The sequence below is a fragment of the Bombyx mandarina genome, chromosome 02 (assembly GCF_030267445.1).
Source record: "Bombyx mandarina strain Sakado chromosome 02, ASM3026744v2".
Taxonomy (NCBI): domain Eukaryota; kingdom Metazoa; phylum Arthropoda; class Insecta; order Lepidoptera; family Bombycidae; genus Bombyx; species Bombyx mandarina.
The window spans coordinates 7716621-7736138 of NC_143209.1; the positions used below are offsets into that span (position 1 = coordinate 7716621).

Consider the following 19518-nt stretch of genomic DNA (forward strand, 5'->3'; position numbering starts at 1 on the left):
GGTATTAGCTGAAAGACTGGATGGATGGCCCGACCCTGGGTAGGTTCATCAAGTAGCATGTTCTACATGCTGCTTGATGAGGCTGCCACGGACGGAGTTGATAGATTTATTTAAATACTTACATAATTCTTATGTTATTTGTAATACTAACACAATATGATACTTTTATGTCTTGAAGTAAAAGTTTTATTTATTTTTAATGTTCAATTGATCGTGCTTTCTCAAAGGCCGGATTATAACTAAGCTCTACTACTAGGAGCAGGCTTAGGGACCCCGGTAACCATACTCGTCGAACTCCACAAAGAGTTCGATGTGCAACCTAACCCATGCATCAGTCCGCTGAGTTTCTCGCCGGATCTTCTCAGTGGGTTGCTATTCCGATCCGGCAGTAGATTCATTCGCGAAGCAGCTGCTTTTGAGTTATTAGGTGTCCTTAGAAGAGCTCGAGCAGTTCCCACCTCCTGGCTGAGCCTTTGCTCGCTCACGTGTCGTGGTGAAACTGGAAAGGCCTCCGCGCCATCAATCCCTCAATCCTAAAAAAAAGACAATAACTAGGATCGGACACAAGATATTCACTTTCAATCGTGTGGGACGCTAATATCTTAACCGATTCATACCAATAAAAAGTGGTCTTTCGTTATAAAACTTAGTTCACACGCGAGCGTCGTGATAAGGCAGCGTCCGTACAACATTACGGGTGTAATAATTCGTCTTATCTACCAGCGAGAGTAATTTCTGTCACTGGCCGCCTAATTTATTGGATCCGTGTGTGGTCACAATGAGAAAATAAGTTTGTTTTATCATATTTTTTTAAAGTACCTACATTTTTATATAATACTTTCTTAGTAGTTTAAAACAGGTGAAAATTTTAATTCGGGTCTTACTTTGAAACTGGTCAATACGGTCGAGTTACTAATTGGACACTGGTTATCGCTCATTGGTCGTACTATATATAAATTTGGCAAGTATTTTCCAGATTCGTGTCTGCTAGTATCTTTATTTAATTTTAATTTGTCTTTGTGTTTGCTTTGCCATCTCCTAGACACCATTCCATAGCCTGCACATAAAGGTCCTTAATTTGTCTTTTGTTTTGCTTTGCCATTTCCTAGACACTATTCAATAGCCTGCAACTCACTCTAGGATCACGCAGCAGATGACATGACATGACCATTTTTACTGGTCGCATCGTGGTTTAGTCCTGTTTGAGGTCTGAGTTCGATTGTTAATGGTAAAAAACGATTGAAATCACTGGTGGTAGGACCTCTTGTGAGTCCGCACGGGTAGGTACCACCACCCCGCCTATTTTCGCCGTGAAGCAGTAATGCGTTTCGGTTCGAAGGGTGGGGTAGCCGTTGTAACTATACTGAGAGGTGGGTGGCGCATTTATGTCGTAGATGTCTATGGGCTCCAGTAACCACTTAACACCAGGTGGCCTGTGAGCTCGTCCAGCCAACTAAGCAATAAAAAAAATAGCCTATGATTTTTTTAAAGTGAACAAATTTAGGCCTATAGTTGGAGTATATTTGAGAAGCTTTTCTTCGAAATACGCCAAAGCACCAGGTGTTCTCCGAGATAAAGTGACGTAAAGTGGTAAATAACATGATAAAGCTATCCTTAGCTTAACGTTCATAATGTATTAAGCAATTTTCGTGCGTACACTGTGTCACATTCAATTACCAAATGAACTCTATAATGTGATTATTCGAAAGTTTAGAGCTTAAATAGATTATATTTCGAAGGTCGCCCCTTATTACTTTTCATAGACGACGAAATTATATATACTTTTTGGTAATTTTGACCTTATTACAAAAATGAAAATGTGATGATATCTTTTTAGTGTTTGAAGTAAGTAATTGTTAAAATGTTTACAATAATAATGCAATTAATAGGACAAAAAATGAATGAAGTAACTGAAACACCAAATCCCTCCCAATGGCACGTTGGATGTACTACTGGAGATATACCCAAGGAGGGTAGATGTCAAGCAGGCGGCTGGTCAAACTCATGTCAAATTCCTATGTTATGAGTTGATGTGCTGAAAGCACGTGGATGCTCCCCTATACCCACTTCTGCATCATTCATCCTTGGCCAGGTGGAGAGTAAGATCATAACCAGGAAGAGGGGTTCATTCCGAGGCCCACTCCGTGCCCGTAAGAGGGTACGATGACCCGTAGAAATGCTTAAGCACCACTATAATGGGACATGTCGTGCTGATCCCATATAAAGTGGGACAAAGATAAGAAGAAGAAAGAAGACAGTGCTATATCAGCGCTCGCCACGGGATAAGAAACTATATTACGGAGACGGATTGTCTGCGACAAGAAATTGTCTTATAAACGCACTGCTGTTCCCAGCAACGTGAATTCTAGAAGACCTAACTCTGCTTTGCTACTGTTCTTAATGGTTGTGGCCATAATTAAACATAACTTTACGATTTATTCTCGTATTTATTATTTTCCTATCACTATCACCGACGTGCGACTGAAATGCTATTGATGGGTGGACGAGCTCACGGCCCACTTGGTTTTAAGTAGCTGCAGGACCCCATAACGTCATATCGAAAATACTGCCAATTGCCTCGAGACATGAGTACTAAGGCCAAGTTTTTACAGTATAAGGCTGCCACACCCTTCAAACCGAAACGCATCACTGATTTACGGCTGAAATAGTTAGGGTGGGGGTAACTACCCGTGTCCAAAAGCCTACACCATACCAACACCTTCCATTTTACTCGATTTTATAGCCTCATTGAGCTAAATCCCGCGAAGATCTACACCGCATCACACCAGCGATTTATATATTAGAAAGTTTTATTAATAGAACAATCTACTCCGATACAGACCAAAAAATTGTTTCGGGCATCGACCAATTAAATTTGCAGACTAATAGTGTCTTAATATTAAAACCGGTTTGCGTAATAATTGGGTGTGAAATTAATGTCACCTCGGGCGCACCATGAAATATGACAAGCTATTCTCGACTTTACGTTAAGACCATGTATGACTAATTAAGGTTACCGCCCTCTGAGCTGGTACGTATGATGGGTTTGCGACAGAAACCAGATAAGGACAACCCACTACCGTTTGCATACCAAGATCCAATCAAATGGGTACAGAATTTAACACAACATTCGGCTAATGGGCTAACGTATAAAGTTCATCCCCCGCGAAAGCGTACGTCATTAACGCAACCCAACTTTTTAAATTAAAACTTTCACGGTGGCTCTGATGTATCGCGGATCGGTTCATCACGCTGTATTTTAATGCGAGGCAGACAGAGGTACGTCATAAATAATTTAGTTGATACCTCTAATGGTTCAATTGCTTAACATGGATTACTTCGAGGATATGGTACAGATGATAGCACAGTACGCCTGACGCTATGCTATAACCAGCAATCGGACCCATGATAGACCGTTCATCTCATTTCCATATGGAAATGAAAAGACTGAGTAACGTGATGAAAGAAATAAAAAATAATGGTTTAAAAAAACTAACAAAATACGCTTTTATAGAATATCCGACTAAAAAATAGAAAACAAATTTAATAAATTTGAAGTAAAAATACGGTAAGAAAAATTTTTTTTATTGTAAAAAAAGCGTGGGGTGCATGGTATCAGTAGTTATATATATTTTATGAACAGATATGAGTAGAAGGGTTATTTTGATAATATCGTGAAAAGCACCCCACGCTTATTTACAATAAAATCATTTTTTCTTACACTATTTTTAATTCAAATTTATTAAAATTTATTTTCAATTTTTTGGTTGAATTTTCTATAAAAGCGTATTTTGTTAGTTTTTTTAAATTATTATTTATTTTTCATTTATTAGTTGAATTTCAATATTTTCAAATTTTTTTTAATCATTTTTTTAGTATCGAATTGTCAGTATATCAAATTTCGAGTTAATCCGACGTTTTGAAGGGGGTCAAAATCATGTTCAAAGATTCCGTTACAAACATACATATGTCTCAAGATAATAAAAGCATATTAAAAACCATGATCTTAGGTGTGGATAAGTCTATTTGTGTACTTATTTGCTCAGGAAGTTTTTTTTAATTGCCCTTATAAGCAGAAGACCATACAGGCTATTTGATGGTGGGTAGTTACCGTCGCTTATGGACGTCAGCAATGCCAGTGGTAGAGGCAAGCGGCTGGTTACCACTGCTAATTACGCTACTCTCTCGCGCTAGTTGGGAAAGGTAGACGGGGTGTGTTGAAGTCAAATTGTTTAAAGCTGCTAATGCTCCACAACTGGATCTGAATTAAAAATTAGAGAGATTGACCCAGGAAAACCGAAGCAAGAGTTTTGCTTGAAGGGTTTCTTCTCTCACCACCCTACCCCACGCGAACTTGAAACAGCGATCCACTGCGCCACAAGCAGGGCGCACTGCGGACGAAACTAGCCCCGACTATTAGTTAATAATGTCATGCCGGTAAGAGCAACGCCATCTGTCGTCGAATAGCGGAAGCGAGGAACAAAGGTACTAGTAAAATCGAGAACGCTCTAGAAGTACAACGCCATCTATTGTCAGATAGCGGAAACACATATCGAAACTACTCGACTTGTCAGGAATGTTCTCGATAATTTTCTAGGGATGTCGTATCGACTGTAAAAGCGTTGTAGAGATGACACGGAGGCAATTCGTTTCCAATTACCACTACTCGAAGCGAAACAGCGAGCGGATCACCTGAAGCAAAGCGGAAGAAGCGAATTACGAATTTTAAGGTGTTCTGTGAGTGTTCTAATTGTTAAATAGAGTTTTAATTTGTACTTTAGTGGAACTTTCATTTATCCCGAACCCCAGCGCGTAGCAATAATAATTAACTCTTATTATTTGCCTACATCATTATTATTTTGATACCAGGCTGCACTAAAAGTATCGGGAATGGAATATTTCCACTGTTCCTGTCATATTAAAATCTTTTTAATTGAAAACTCCTTGGTTTTAAAAATCGAATACCATTTATTTATTTAAAAAAAGATTCTCGGTCTTGTCACGAGGTTTTGTCAAACTTGTTTAGTCGTTGAGAAAATGGAATTGACTCGAGAAAATTCAAGAGCGATGATTTATTATGACTTTCGAAGTGGTTTAACACAAAAACAGTGTGTTGACCGGATGATTTCTGCATTTGGTGATGAAGCCCCATCCAAAACCACAATTTATCGCTGGTTTGCTGAGTTTCAACGTGGACGTGTCAAGCTCAGTGATGATCCCCGTCAAGGTCGTCCAAAAACTGCAGTCACCCAAGAAAACGTTGATGCTGTGCGTAAGCTGATTGAGGAAGATCGACATGTGACATACCGCGAAATTCAGGCAACTTTAGACATTGGCATGAGTCAAATACAAATAATCTTGCATGAACAATTAGGTGTAAAAAAGTTGTTTTCCCGATGGATACCGCATTCGCTCTGTGAAGAGCAAAAAGCGGCTCGCGTTACTTGGTGCGTCAGAACTCTCGAAAGATTCCACGCAGGATCCTCAAATGCTGTATACAACATTGTATCGAATTTGTACGAACCCGAAACAAAAAACCAGTCACGAGTTTGGGTGTTCGAAAATGAGTTAAAGCCAACAAAAATTGTTCGTTCACGGAGTGTTGCAAAAAAAATGATGGCCACGTTTGTCTCCAAAACCGGCCATGTTACGACTATTCCTCTTGAGGGACAAAGAACGGTTAATGCAGAATGGTATGCTAGCATTTATTTACCACAGGTCGTTTCTGAACTCCGTAAAGAGAACTGCAACCGCCGCATCATCCTCCATCACGACAATGCGAGTTCTCACACCGCGCACAGAACAAAAGAGTTTTTAGAGCAAGAAAACATAGAATTATTAGACCATCTGCCGTACAGCCCCGACCTAAGCCCTAATGATTTCTATACTTTCCCTAAAATAAAGAATAAATTGCGTGGACAGAGATTTTCATCACCTGAAGAAGCTGTGGACGCCTACAAAACGGCCATTTTGGAGACCCCAACTTCCGAATGGAATGGTTGCTTCAATGATTGGTTCCATCGTATGGAAAAATGTGTCAAATTTCGCGGAGAATACTTCGAAAAGCAATAAATACATTTTTAAATAGTAATGTTGTGTCACTTCGTTAATTCCCGAAATTTTCAGTGCCTACTACTAGTTTTAAAGTACTAGTTTTAAAAGACTAAAGACTAGTTAAGTAACTACTAGTTTTAAAAGATGTACTAACGACCACTAGTTATTGTTATTATATTATTAACACCGAATTCAGAATAAGCCATGTTTCCGATGAATATCGGCGACTATGATTATTTTAATCGAAAGATTTTAATAACGAAAACATTCGACAGTTTATGCTTCGGATTATATTAAGATTGAACACGAATAAGTTGATCTGTTTTCTTTGAATCACGCTCATAATTTCGTAGACAAATTTCGTGGGAGCCTCTATCTAGAGCGTTGCGTCACAGTGCCTATTCAGAAACAACTTTTAGCACACGCTATCCGTTTCCGATGCGAATTACTGTGTGTTTTCAAAGTGCTTTAACATATTCTTTAAACTAGTGTTCCCGCAGTAGTCGAAATACGACTATAATTAATTGGAATTGTAAGTTTGTACACTATTATGATTGTATTTTATACTTCTATAATCACAAATTTCGCCAAGACTACACTATAAAAAATATTAACAAAGACAAACAATATTTAATCTCAATTTGAAAATATACGTCAAGAACAAAAGTTTGACAATAAATATGCGTGTGTGCGTCAAATACATGGTATGTAGTGTGTGTAATGTTTTCTTTATTGATTTAATGTATCTTTTATGCATTATTTAAAAAAAATATTAGCATTGTGCACTTCTTCTCTATATTCTCTATAAGTGTGGAAAATTTCATACTCCTCCGTCCGCGCAATTTTCGTAAAAAGGGATACAAAGTTTTTGCTTCACGTATTAATATAGCTGAGCCTTAAATCACCAGTAGACAGCAAATAACCTGGTGGTAGACGTAATATTGCTTATCATCCTTGATAACCACACTTCATCTTGTGGACTGTATTTTTGTCTATATTAAAGCACTGACATTGATAATGACAGAGACAACGATTACTAAGCTTTTTGCCTTTCTGACAATCAAGCACATGACTTTTTATTTTTATTGTTTAGATGGGTGGACGAGCTCACAGCCCACCTGGTGTTAAGTGGTTACTGGAGCCCATAGAAATCTACGACGTAAATGCGCCACCCACCTTGAGATATCAGTTCTAAGGTCTCAGTATAGTAACTTAATTAGTTTGAAGTCGTCGTGGCCTAAAGGATAAGACGTCCAGTGCATTCATGTTGAGCGATGCACCGGTGTTCGATCCCAGGCGCGTACCAATTTTTCGAATGAAATACGTACTTAACAAATGTTCACGATTGACTTCCACGGTGAAGGAATAACGTTGCGTAATAAAAATCAAACCCACAAAATTATAATTTGCGTAATTATTGGTGGTAAGACCTCTTGTGAGTTTCGCGCGGGTAGGTGCCACCATCCTGCCTATTTCTGCCGTGAAGCAGTAATGCGTTTCGGTTTGAAGGCTGGGGCAGCCGTTGTAACTACACTTAAGACCTTAGAACTTATATCTCAAGATGGGTGGCGCGTTTACGTTGTAGATGTCTATGGGCTCCAGTAATCACTTAACACCAGGTGGGCTGTGAGCTCGTCCACCCATCTAAGCAATAAAAAAAAACAATGACGATGACATGACTTGAAATGATTGCTTGAAGGTTCCAGTTCAGTCTAGACATCTGAACGACTCGCTTTGTGCCTGGTTCCGTGCCACTATCTAGATAAAATGTTGAGCTTTTATTTCCGCGATAATGCTATTTTGTAAAACTTTACCTAGACTAGGCTAGCAGAAATATTGTAAGTCTGTCTTAATATGAATCAGATGTCTTTGTTAGGAAACTGGTCCTCTCGGCTCACTTTTATTGCTTAGCTCAAACCAGCTCGGTGTTCGCGGATGCGAAGCAGCTACTAGGACCCTTAAATATCATATTTTTTTCACTGGTGATAGGACCTCTTGTGAGTCCGCACGGGTAGGTACCACCTCCCTGCCTATTTCAGCCGTGAAGCAGTAATGCGTTTCGGTTTGAAGGGTGGGGCAGCCGTTGTAACTATACTGAGATCTTAGAACTTATATCTCAAGGTGCGTGGCGCATTTACGTTGTGGATGTCTATGGGCTCCAGTTACCACTTAACACCAGGTGGGCTGTGAGCTCGTCCACTCATCTAAGCAATAAAAAAATAATAAAAAAAAGTAAGTATAGAGGGACAGGAACCGCTGTCAAAAGTCCATACAGATACTCAGCCGCTTAAAAAATGACTCTACGTCAGCTAAGAGGTGTTAGGACCTCTTGTGAGGTGGTAGGACCTCTTGTAATGGTGGAAGGACATCTTGTGAGTCCGCGCGGGTGGGTACCGCCACCCTGCCCATTTCTGCCGTGAAGCAGTAATGCGTTTCGGCTTGAAGGGTGGGGCAGCCGTTGTAACGATACTTGATACCTTAGAACTTATATCTCAAGGTGGGTGGCGCATTTACGTTGTGGATGTCTATGGATTCCAGTAACCACTTAAAACCAGGTGGGCCGTGAGCTCGTCCACCCATCTAAGCAATAAAAAAAAAAAAAAAAACTCTCACCATAAAAACTGATGGTAGAAAATATTCCAGATAACTTTGGATGAGTATTCTTATTGCAAAGCTATTCCGTGCTCTGATTTTAACAACACAATACAGCAATTGTGTTTTTAACGTTTTGTTTGTGTGAGCATAAGTGATGATCGTCTTAATTCATTTGGGCAATGTTCTAAAATCAAGTATTTTATGAATTCAAATGCCGCTCTCAGCCAAATACTAACAAAACAAGAACCTGTATACTTTTTAATTACAATACTTCTTATATATTTTTCAATAGATATAGTCCTAAGCTTAAGCGGATTTTTTTTGGATACTCATGTAGGTTCGTGGTTTTAACGTATAGAAAGTTATGTTTTTTTGGATATAAACTGTTTTAATAATTTATCTGAATTCTTTTGAGGCGATTTTCGAAATTTCGTATATTTCAAAAACGACAAAGGAACTTCATTATATCATTAGATCTTTATCTTTACTAACCGACTATATAAAAGGAGGAGGTTCTCAATTCGACTGTATTTTTTTTAAAATTTGTTACATCATAACTTTTGACTTTGGGTGAATTGATTTTGATGATTCTTTTTTATTGGAAAGCTTACGCTTCCCGTGGGGTTTTAGTGGAATTTAGTGCAGTTCTGATAATGGCACCCATGAGAAAACCATATATGTAATATGTCTTAAATTTGCATTAAGTACGTGCACGACAAATAGATGAATAACTCAATATCACGCCAACCGATTTCGATAAATATTGTTTTTAGTGTATATTAATTTGTTTTGGAATATCTTTTTTTTTCTATTTGAAGCCGGTTTTTATTAAAGCATGTCTATTTACAATTATCTAGATTTGTTGTTAACGTATGCCTCTGACTACATACCTCTTAATAGGGCACATTATGCATTTGAGTGCAAAACATGGGAAAATCTTTTTGGGTACTGGCTTATTCAAAACAATCTCTGAAATAAATAAAATTTGTCTACCTTCGTCGTTGTGGCTTATAAGCTAAAAATAACTCGATTGGACGATTAATCCTTTACAAGCAACGTGCTACCTCAGACTTGCAGACGCCAAATGTAGCGTGCAGAACAAAAATATGTGTCTTAATATTTTCACGGAAAATTTAGGATCTTATTTAGCAAGTTTTTCCGAGAGGAGTCTATGATCCAAGCTACTTAAACCTAATATTACTATTTTCTCATTTTTCGACCGTCGTTATAATCGCGGTAGGTGTGATTGGTTAGCCTCCATGAATTGTTAGTACCGTCTTTGTTATTTGTGGCCCGACACAAACACGCACTGCTGTCTGCAGAAACCCTGAAGAGGAAACAGCTCTTCAGGGTTTCTGTGGCCTAATAGGTCAGACGCCTGGTGTAATTGTAAGTTGATGACACTATACCGAAATTCAAATTTGAAGGTATGTAAGATTCCCTAGAATAAATACACAAGAGGATGTTACGATAACCATTGACAGCGCTCATTATAATCAGTGTTATATAGTCTGTGGTGGAGAAGGATTCAATTCGATTAAACTTTTTTATTTATTTATTTTTTATTGCCTTTGTAGGCAGACGAGCATACGGCCCACCTGATTGTGAGTGGTTACCGTCGCCCATGGACTTCAGCAATGCCAGGGGCAGAGCTAAGCCGCTGCCTAAACTACGGTAATAAAAAAACAAAAATGTTATCCATAAATGTTTGTCCACCCGCAATCTAATGTGAAGAGAGTACTCACACGCGGTCATCGACCTGGACGTTATCTGGTTTAAGTTACATTGCGGGTGCGACTTTTATTTTCTAACATAATTTTTTTAAATGTTATCGTCTTATCTGCGTTTGTAAAGGATGTCCATACAGTACACATGATGTTCAAAGTCTACAGCCTGATATGTTTCTGCATAATTTCGATAAACAACTATAAAGAGCATTGTACGACGGCTCAGAACGAGAAAGACTCTTGTATACAGTCATTCCCAGAAGTGTTATCGAAGCACTGACGACTTCCTCTGTGTCTGTGCGACAAGTTATTAAACTAAAATTAAATGGGCATTTTAAGTCATAACGAAGAGTTTTTTTTTTATTGCTTAGGTGGATGGACGAGCTCACGGCCCACCTGGTGTTAAGTGGTTGCCGAAGTCCATACATCTACAACGTAAATGCCGCCACCTACTTTGAGATATGAATTCTAAAGTCTCAGTATAGTTACAGCCCGATCTACTAACGGTGCTTTTAGGTACCTCAAGCACTGGTCATCGTTCCCGTCAAACCCATCGCTTGCGACGAAGGGTTCGACGAGTAAATTGACCCACAGACCAGCCCACTGAGTTTTTCACCGGATCTTCTCAGTGGGTCGTGTTTCCGATCCGGTTGTAGATTCAGCGAAGCACTTCTCTTGCTAGGGCTAGTGTCAGCAACGTCGGTAGGTTTGAGCCCCGTGAGCTCACTTACTTGTTAGGGTTACGCTGAAATTACCTCTCAAGGCCATCAGCATAGGTAGGAAAATAAAAATCAGCTGCCCCACCCTTCAAACCGAAACGCTTTACTGCTTCAGGGCAGACATAGTTAGGATGGTGGTACCTACCCGTGCGGACTCACAAGAAGTCCTACCATCAGTAATTACGCAAATTATAATTTTGCGGGCTTGGCATCTTTGCTATAATAAAAAAAAAAAAAATCTAATATATAAAAAAAAAAAAAAGTCCCGCTGAGTTTCTTGCCAATTCTTCTCAGGACGGAGGCTAGTTCTTGTGAATTGGCGGTAGTTCTTTTGACGTTCAACAAGTATGTACTTTCATTTATGTTGAATATTTTTTTTTTTTTTAATTTGATTTAATAAAATAAAAAGTACTTACAGGAACCAGTAGATGTCGGTTTAGCTTTTAGCGTCACTTCAATAGTTCGAAACGCTACACTAATCCTTTCATACTCCATACGTAGGTAAGTTTGGTTTTGGCCCTGTTTTGGGTAGGATCCTAATTACGTTCACGTCAACCAGGTGAAGTGGGTATAATGCGTAATTACCTACGAAAATACCTTACTACCTGAACTCACTCGTATTGAACTCGAATATTTTCCGTAACCTCCGCAGCTCTGGAGTACTTAGTCGGCTTTTCCAGCACCTATCGCAAATAAAGCTCTCCTCCTAAATCGTACCCAAAGTTTCTAATCAAAAGCCTACTGTAGCGATGGGTCGTAAAAAATTACTACGGTTACAATTCATCACACTTCTTTTTTATCCTAGCTAATTACCAGGAGCCTCAAAGGATTATTTGGGTTAGATTAGACTTGCACGCGAGCTCACGGGGTTCAGCTTTAGAGACTTATATTTGGCATAGCAAAAGCAGTGCTTTACTGACACTACCACCAGATCAGAATCGCGACTCACTGAAAAGATCCGACGAGTAACTCAGTGAATTGTATCTGTGGGGTAACTTTTACGAATTGGCCCTTTAAGTCGCATTCCAATAGAACGGTGACGTCACCACTTTAATATTCAGTCTAAGATCTAAGTACAATCGACAACAAAAGGTACTAAGGTAGTAATCAGGGGTGCCGCCATATTCGCCGATCACTCAGGAAGAAACCTAAGATACGGTTGCCATGGCGACCCTCCCTCGCATGTGTCGACAAACGAGCGTCTCACTCATTAGGGAATGTTTACGGCTCGTGATCACTTTAGGGGCAGACAGAGATAACACTGTTCGAGAAAATATTTTGTTTTCTCTGAATTTTTTCATAAACTACATATTATCGGCGCAGCCCTACTGTTTATAAAATATATATCGGCGCAACCCTATTTAGTTAACTAAGATTGGTCAGAGTTAACTGTTTACTTAATTTTACAATTGTTGGTTAACTGTTATAAGTCTAATACTTGTCAACAATTGTTTAAGAAGGTTTCCAGGAAAATTAATGAACAAACAACTTCTCTCTCTCTCTTTTTCTTTCTCTTCCCTACCTATGCTGATAGCCTTGAGAGGCTATTTCAGCTTCGCCTGAATCGCTTCTACCACCGGATCGGAAACGCGACCCACTGAGAAGATCCGGCGAGAAACTCAATGGGCTGTTTACCATTTGGTCTACAGGATCGGGTATGTAGTTTCCAGCGGCCACGACAAGAGGGTTCTCATGTCGTGCCGCCTGAACAAACTGCCCTCACTATTCTACTATAAATACGAGTTGCTTTTGTGATTTGTCGAACAAAACATTCCAACTTGAGCAGCCGAACGGAGTGGACCTCTCTAGAATCACTCCGTCCTCTACAATAATAATATCTGGGAACAAATCCCTCACGGTCATCCGGCCCCAATTTAGGATTGCCTGTGTTACGGTGTGTACTAGAGACTGACAAACATACTTATATATGTTTTAAATATATAGGTGTATAGATAATAGATACTCAAATAGAGAACTGACAAACACAACATATATGTTTTAAATATATACGTAAATAGATAATAAATACTCAGATGGAGCGCAAACAAAACCTGTTCATCACACAATGTCTGCCCGATGTGGGGATCGAACCCGCGACCCTCGGCGCAACGGTCATGGTTGCTAGCTACTGAACCAAAGATTTAGTCAAAAATATATAACTATACATATATATCGTTGTTTATTGCCACATAGGTATTTTCGATTGTTCTAAGATATTATGTAGTCGACAGTGTGTAAGGAAATAGCTTCCTCGCTATGAACCAAGCTGGCCTTTAGTAGAGTTCGCCCTTGCTAATTGGATTATTAAAATCTACAATACGTTACTAGAGATTTTTGTCTAGTACCATAAGACTTAGGCCACATTCTTACCATACTTCTTGAACACTTCAAGTTCTTATTCAAACAAAGCTTAAAGAGAGTCCTAAGGTTTGCAGTGCACCTGGGCTGTGAGCGTTGATTTGCCGTCTGGTTCTAATACATTAAAAGATATTACAACAAATCTTCCCTTCCACCATTAAAACTGGCAAATCCTTTTGATAATACCATACAGTATCTCTGATATATGAAGAAAAAAAACTAAAATCTGTTTTAAGTTTGCCAGACTAATATTTTAGGTAGCCTAGACACAATATAAGCAAAATTCACATGAAATTCATAATAGATTTGTGAATGCATTTTAAAGTTAATTTGCTTAAAACGTTCCGGCTCTATGTAAATATTTGAAAAGTTCTGTCTGTTGGTTCATTGTTGATGAACAAATCACTCATCTACTACTACCTAGTCTTTTGTGGTGAGATTGTTTAAGGATTAAAAATCAAGTTTAATTCATCACTTCTTCTAATTAAATACAACTACGCAAAAATAGTACCTGATTAGGATATGGCCTAGGTCTGACGACTTACCGTGAATCGTCCCGCAACCACGTCCGAAGGTCCTGGTCGAGGATGAGTATTGCCGACAGAATCAGTTCATATATCCTTCACATGTAAAAAGTCATAGGTCACTGTCACTATTTTCCAGTTTTTTAATGAAAGGGGGAACTTTACACACTATTTAAATATAATGCGCGTGCCGATGCGGCTACAGCGGCTTCGCGCGAAAAACTCTGTTTTTGTTGTTTTTCCGCACTAACTGGTAGGCAGGTGGTGGCGCTAGTGTCGCGCCGAAGAACCATTTCCCACGGAAATGGTGCATTCCGATACACGCAATATGTCGCAGACCCAGTACAAGAAAAAAATAAGAAATGAATAATACATATAAACCCAAATTGTGTCGCGTTGCGTACTCAAAGAATAAAAAAAAGAAAAGTAATTATTCACAATAAAAAAAAGTAATAATAATATAAATATGTATTTTAGAACAAACTGTTACGGGACGGAACATGCCGCTCACCTTAAAAGCACGTAGTTGCTTTTAATATTCAAAAGTTAAAACTAATATCGAAAGAACGTAAAGCTTAAAAAACTTACTCGAAACTAATAAATTCAAAAAACTAATAATTAATGACTTGAACTACTCCAAGGGAAGAGGACATATTTTAACCACGGGTCGTTTATAAAGGGAATTTCCCATTTTAATGGTTACAACTCGTGTGATATTGTCCGAGCCGGGATGAAGTTCGTGGATGCGCGCCAACTTCCATTGCAACGGCGGCAAGCGGTCGTCGCATACTACCACGACAGTGCCTTCACGAAGGGCGACGCCCTTGTCCTGAAGCCACTTGTTACTTTGCTGAAGTTCGTGGAGGTATTCTTTGCTCCATCTCTTCCAAAAGTGCTGGATGGATTGTTGAATCCAGCGCCAGCGAGTGAGACGATTCGGTGACTCATCTATCAATGATACGTCAGGCAGAGCTGTCATGGGCTCTCCGATTAAAAAATGGGAAGGTGTTAATGAAAGGGGATCCGAAGCATCTGAACTTAAAACGCAAAGTGGACGCGAATTTAGGACCGCTTCGACCTGACACAAGAACGTATGCATCTCGTCGTACGTTTGGATGCGATTACCTACAACGCGATGAAGATGGTGTTTAAAACTACGAACCCCAGACTCATGTAGTCCTCCGAAATGGCTCGCGTATGGAGGTTGAAAGTGCCACGTAATTCCCTGTTGAAGGGTTTGTTCGTTAAGTGCGCTTTGCACAGATTCCCTTCGTAAAAACTCGTAAAGGTCTTGAAAATAGTGGTCACACCCGACAAAGTTCTTTCCACAGTCTGAATAAATATCGGTGCATAAACCACGACGGGACGTGAAACGTCGCAGGGCTGCTATAAAGGCTTCTGTGGAAAGCTCTGAAACTAATTCGAGGTGTATCGCTTTAACGCTCATACACACGAAAACCGACACGTAACATTTTATAATTTTTGCATTACGCACGTTATTGGCGCGCACGTAAAATGGACCAGCAAAATCTACCGCGGTCTTTAGAAACGGTCGCGCGGGGCGAACACGAACTGCTGGGAGTGGTCCCATGCGCGGTTGATTGTGCGTCGGGCGCGCGCGGAAGCACTGCACGCAGCGATGTATGCGCTGCCGCACGATGTTACGGCTTGACAAAATCCAATAGCGTTGTAAAAGCGCGTAGCGAACGGACTGCGGTCCGGCATGTAAATTACATAAGTGTGCATCGTCAATAATAAGATTAGTTAAAGGGTGCTTTTTAGGTAGAATTAATTGATGTTTGGATTCAAATTGTAAAAGCGATTTATGAATTCGACCACCAACTTTAAGTAACTCGTCCGTATCATCCAAGTATGGCGTTAAACGACGCAAATTCGTTGATGGTAATTTACCCACTCGGATATTGATTATGTCTTCGCTAAACACGGATTGCTGCGTAATTCGAATGAGCCGATTTAATGCGAAATTATATTCTGTCACGGTAATGTACCTTGAAAACGATTGTTGTTGTGTTTTTTTACATTTGTTGAAAAACCGAAAGATGAGTGCGGTTACACGAACAAGTTTTCCAAGCGACGAAAATCGCGTAATAAAATCAACATCCTGTATAGGCGACGCCGTTGACGCGCTGGAACACACCGATACGTTGCGTTTTTCTTCGCACGTGTCTCTTACGGGATTTTGAATCGGCCAGGAGTTCTGACCCAGATGTAGCCACGAGGGTCCGTGGTACCATAAGTCATGCTGTACGAGCGCGGCGGGCAAAAGGCCACGAGACGCAGCGTCGGCGGGATTGTCGGCCGACGGGACGTGGCGCCAGCGGTCCGCGGGTACGCGGCGCAAAATCTCACTGACACGGTTCGAAACGAAGGTTTTCCATTCGTGCGGAGATGAGTGTAGCCATGCTAGCACGATGGATGCGTCGGACCAAGCGTAGACCTGGTCGAAGCGAACACGACCACTGTAAGTGAGCATTACCTTTTCAATTAATTTAGATAAGAGGACTGCCGCCATTAGTTCGAGGCGAGGAATAGTGAGACGCACACTCAACGGTGCGACGCGAGTTTTGGCTATAATCAGGTGAGTTTGAATGAAATCTTCTTGATCTTTGTAACGAATATATACACATGCTCCGAAACCCTTCTCGGAAGCGTCAGCAAAACCGTGAATTTGTATCGGTTCGGAATTATTATTGTTAAATATATAACGCGGAAATGAGATTTGTGAGATGAGTGGGAGCTCATCAACGAAAGAAGACCACGAATTTACTATGTCAACAGGCGGTGTCTCATCCCAATCGACTTTGGCTATCCATAAGAGTTGAATCAAATGTTTGGCAAACAATGTGACCGGTGATAATAGCCCGAGGGGGTCGTATATTTTTGCTATTTCTGAAAGAATGACACGCTTTGTACACTTAAACGATGAAACTTGGACTTTAAAATTGAATGAATCAGATTTAGGGTTCCACTGTAAGCCCAGAACCTTAACCTTTTTGTCGATCTCCATTTCAGCGAAGAGAACGTTCTCCGGCCGCTCACCATGAGACTCTGATGGCAGCACCGCAGCGAGTAACGCTGGCGAGTTGCTGTGCCATTTGCGCAATTCAAACCCAGCCGCCCCACAAATACCTATCAGCTCTTGTTGTAGCTCGAGTGCGCTGACTTCAGAGTCCTCGCCAGATACGACGTCGTCGACGAAAACATCGTTAAGTAAAACGGGCGACGCGAGTTTGAACCGCTCGGCCTCATCTTGAGCGAGTTGTTTTATTGTACGCAGAGCGAGGTAAGGTGACGATTTCACACCGAATGTGACTGTACGCAAACGGTAGTCACGAATAGTTTGCTCTGGTGATGTGCGCCACACAATACGCTGAAAATCTTTGTCACTTTCACGAACAAGTATATTACGATACATTTGTTTTATGTCGGCAGTAAGCGCGATTGAATGGACACGAAATTTAAGAAGGACGTCCACTATGTCCATGTGAAGCTTAGGACCCGTTAGTAAAACGTCATTGAGTGAATACCCACTAGTTGAGCGACAACCGGCGTCGTACACCACACGTGTAGGCGTCGACTCACTCGATTCTTTGACCACGCAGTGGTGCGGAATGTAATAACTTTCACTAACTGAAGGTTGATCATCGACGAGCTCCATGTGGTTGAGGTCTACGTATTCCTGGAGACAAGCGTGGTAATCAGCTTTCAACTTGAGGTTGCGTTCTAACCGATATTCTAGTTTATGAAACCGAGCTAGCGCAATAGACCGCGACTCGCCGAGAAGCGGTGCGTCGGGCTTAAACGGGAGGGCGACCACGTATCGCCCGTCCGCATTACGAGTGTGCGTCTTTTGAAAAAAGGATTCGCACAACTCCTCATCTGGCGTGTAACTCCGTTTCTCTGGTATTGATTCCAGCTCCCAAAATCTCTGAAGGTTGTCGTTGTCAAACGAGCTAAAACACACTTGAAATGAAGTTGGAACAGAAGAATCTAAATCTAATTTGCCTAAAAGTAAATAACCGAACACACTATTCATAGCGATGGGCGTGCCCGGCGGGCCTACGATAGTGTTGCCTAGTAACACGTAGGATAGTATATCCGCTCCTAGTAACATTTCAACAGGCTGGGGCGTATGAAAGTCCGGATCAGCTAACTTCAGATTTTTCAAATGTGACCACCCGGTATACGGTAAAGGTACACTTGGCATTTTTGGAATTAATTCGGGCAAAATTAACGCATTTACCGGAATGACAGGTTGTTGTTGACCTTTAGGCGCGATGGAACACGAAACTAAACCTTTTGGATGCACGGGTCCGGTGTCACCAATACCGAACACCGGCACGTTGCTATGCCGACGCGCTAGACCTAAGCGCTGCACACAAGCTTCGGTAATAAATGATGCCTGGCTCCCCGTGTCTACCATGCATCTAACAGTGGAAATCGTCATATTATTACCTATGACAATATCCACTAGTGCTGTCGATAACAACACTGTTCCAGTGCGAGCGAGAGGTAAGTTAGATGCGCAATTTCCGTGTACCGCGATCGGAGTCGGCTTCTCCTGCATAGGAGTGAGCGGAACAACAATAGGTTGCTTGGTTTCGCTTGCAACCGCTAGCGCTTGAGCCGGTTGATTCGTAAAATGTAATAAACTATGATGTCGTTTATGACACGTTCTACACACAAAATTAGAAATGCAATTTTTTACGTCGTGACCGACATTCAAACAATTATAACAAACACTTTTGTTTTGTACAAGGGAATACCTATCCTGCGGGGAAAGATTTAAAAACTCTGCACATTTTGTCAAAATGTGTGAACCGTTACACTTCAAGCAAGTTCGAACCTTATTACCATCGACCGTAGGTCGAGTTTGGTCTGATGACACATTGGCGGCAAACGATCGCTTTACCGGCGCAAAACTGTTCGGACTTACATTGTAGCTACGCGGCTGTAATGGCAGCGGATTACCTACCCGCGATATCTGTTTGTTAGCGTGCTGTGCGGAGGTACTTGAGGAGCTAGGAGATACCATTTCTTCCGCGGCGATTTCATGTTGTAAATATGAAACCAATGTGTCTACTTCTGGAATATCGGATGGCTTGGCCAATGAACGTTCGAATCCCTTTCTCATACTACTCGGAATTTTACGTAGTAAAATTTGTAGGAGAACGAAACTCCACTCATGAGTCGGAAAGTCCATGACCTCTAACGCCTTCATGTTTTCCTGATAGACATTTAACAATTTTCGTACACTATACGGAGATCTATCTGAACACGATTCTATGTCTAAAATTCGATCTAGATGTTTCGACGCAATTACCCTTTTATTTTCGTAGCGGGTTAACAATATTTCTAACGCGATCGGGTAGTTATCTTCCGTGATAGGTATGGATTTGATCAGGTTATACGGTTCGTTTTTAACTGCAAGTAGAAGATATCTAAGTTTCTCTGCTTTAGAGTAGGCATTGTTGCTATGCACTAACGATTTGAATAAATCATAAAATGATGGCCAATCCG

The 19518-nt window shown here is 40.6% G+C and overlaps 1 protein-coding gene across 1 annotated transcript; it reads right to left on the reverse strand.

Annotated features, from left to right (window-relative positions):
- Positions 1-14608: 14608 nt before the first annotated feature.
- On the reverse strand, positions 14609-18205 carry LOC149503430 (uncharacterized). The gene is made up of 3 exons (XM_089732681.1): positions 16766-18205; positions 16136-16435; positions 14609-14872 (listed from the first exon to the last, which is right to left on the reverse strand). The coding sequence occupies exons 1-3, from the start codon at positions 18203-18205 to the stop codon at positions 14609-14611; spliced, it is 2004 nt and encodes a 667-aa protein (XP_089588807.1).
- Between the last annotated feature and the right edge of the window lie 1313 nt (positions 18206-19518).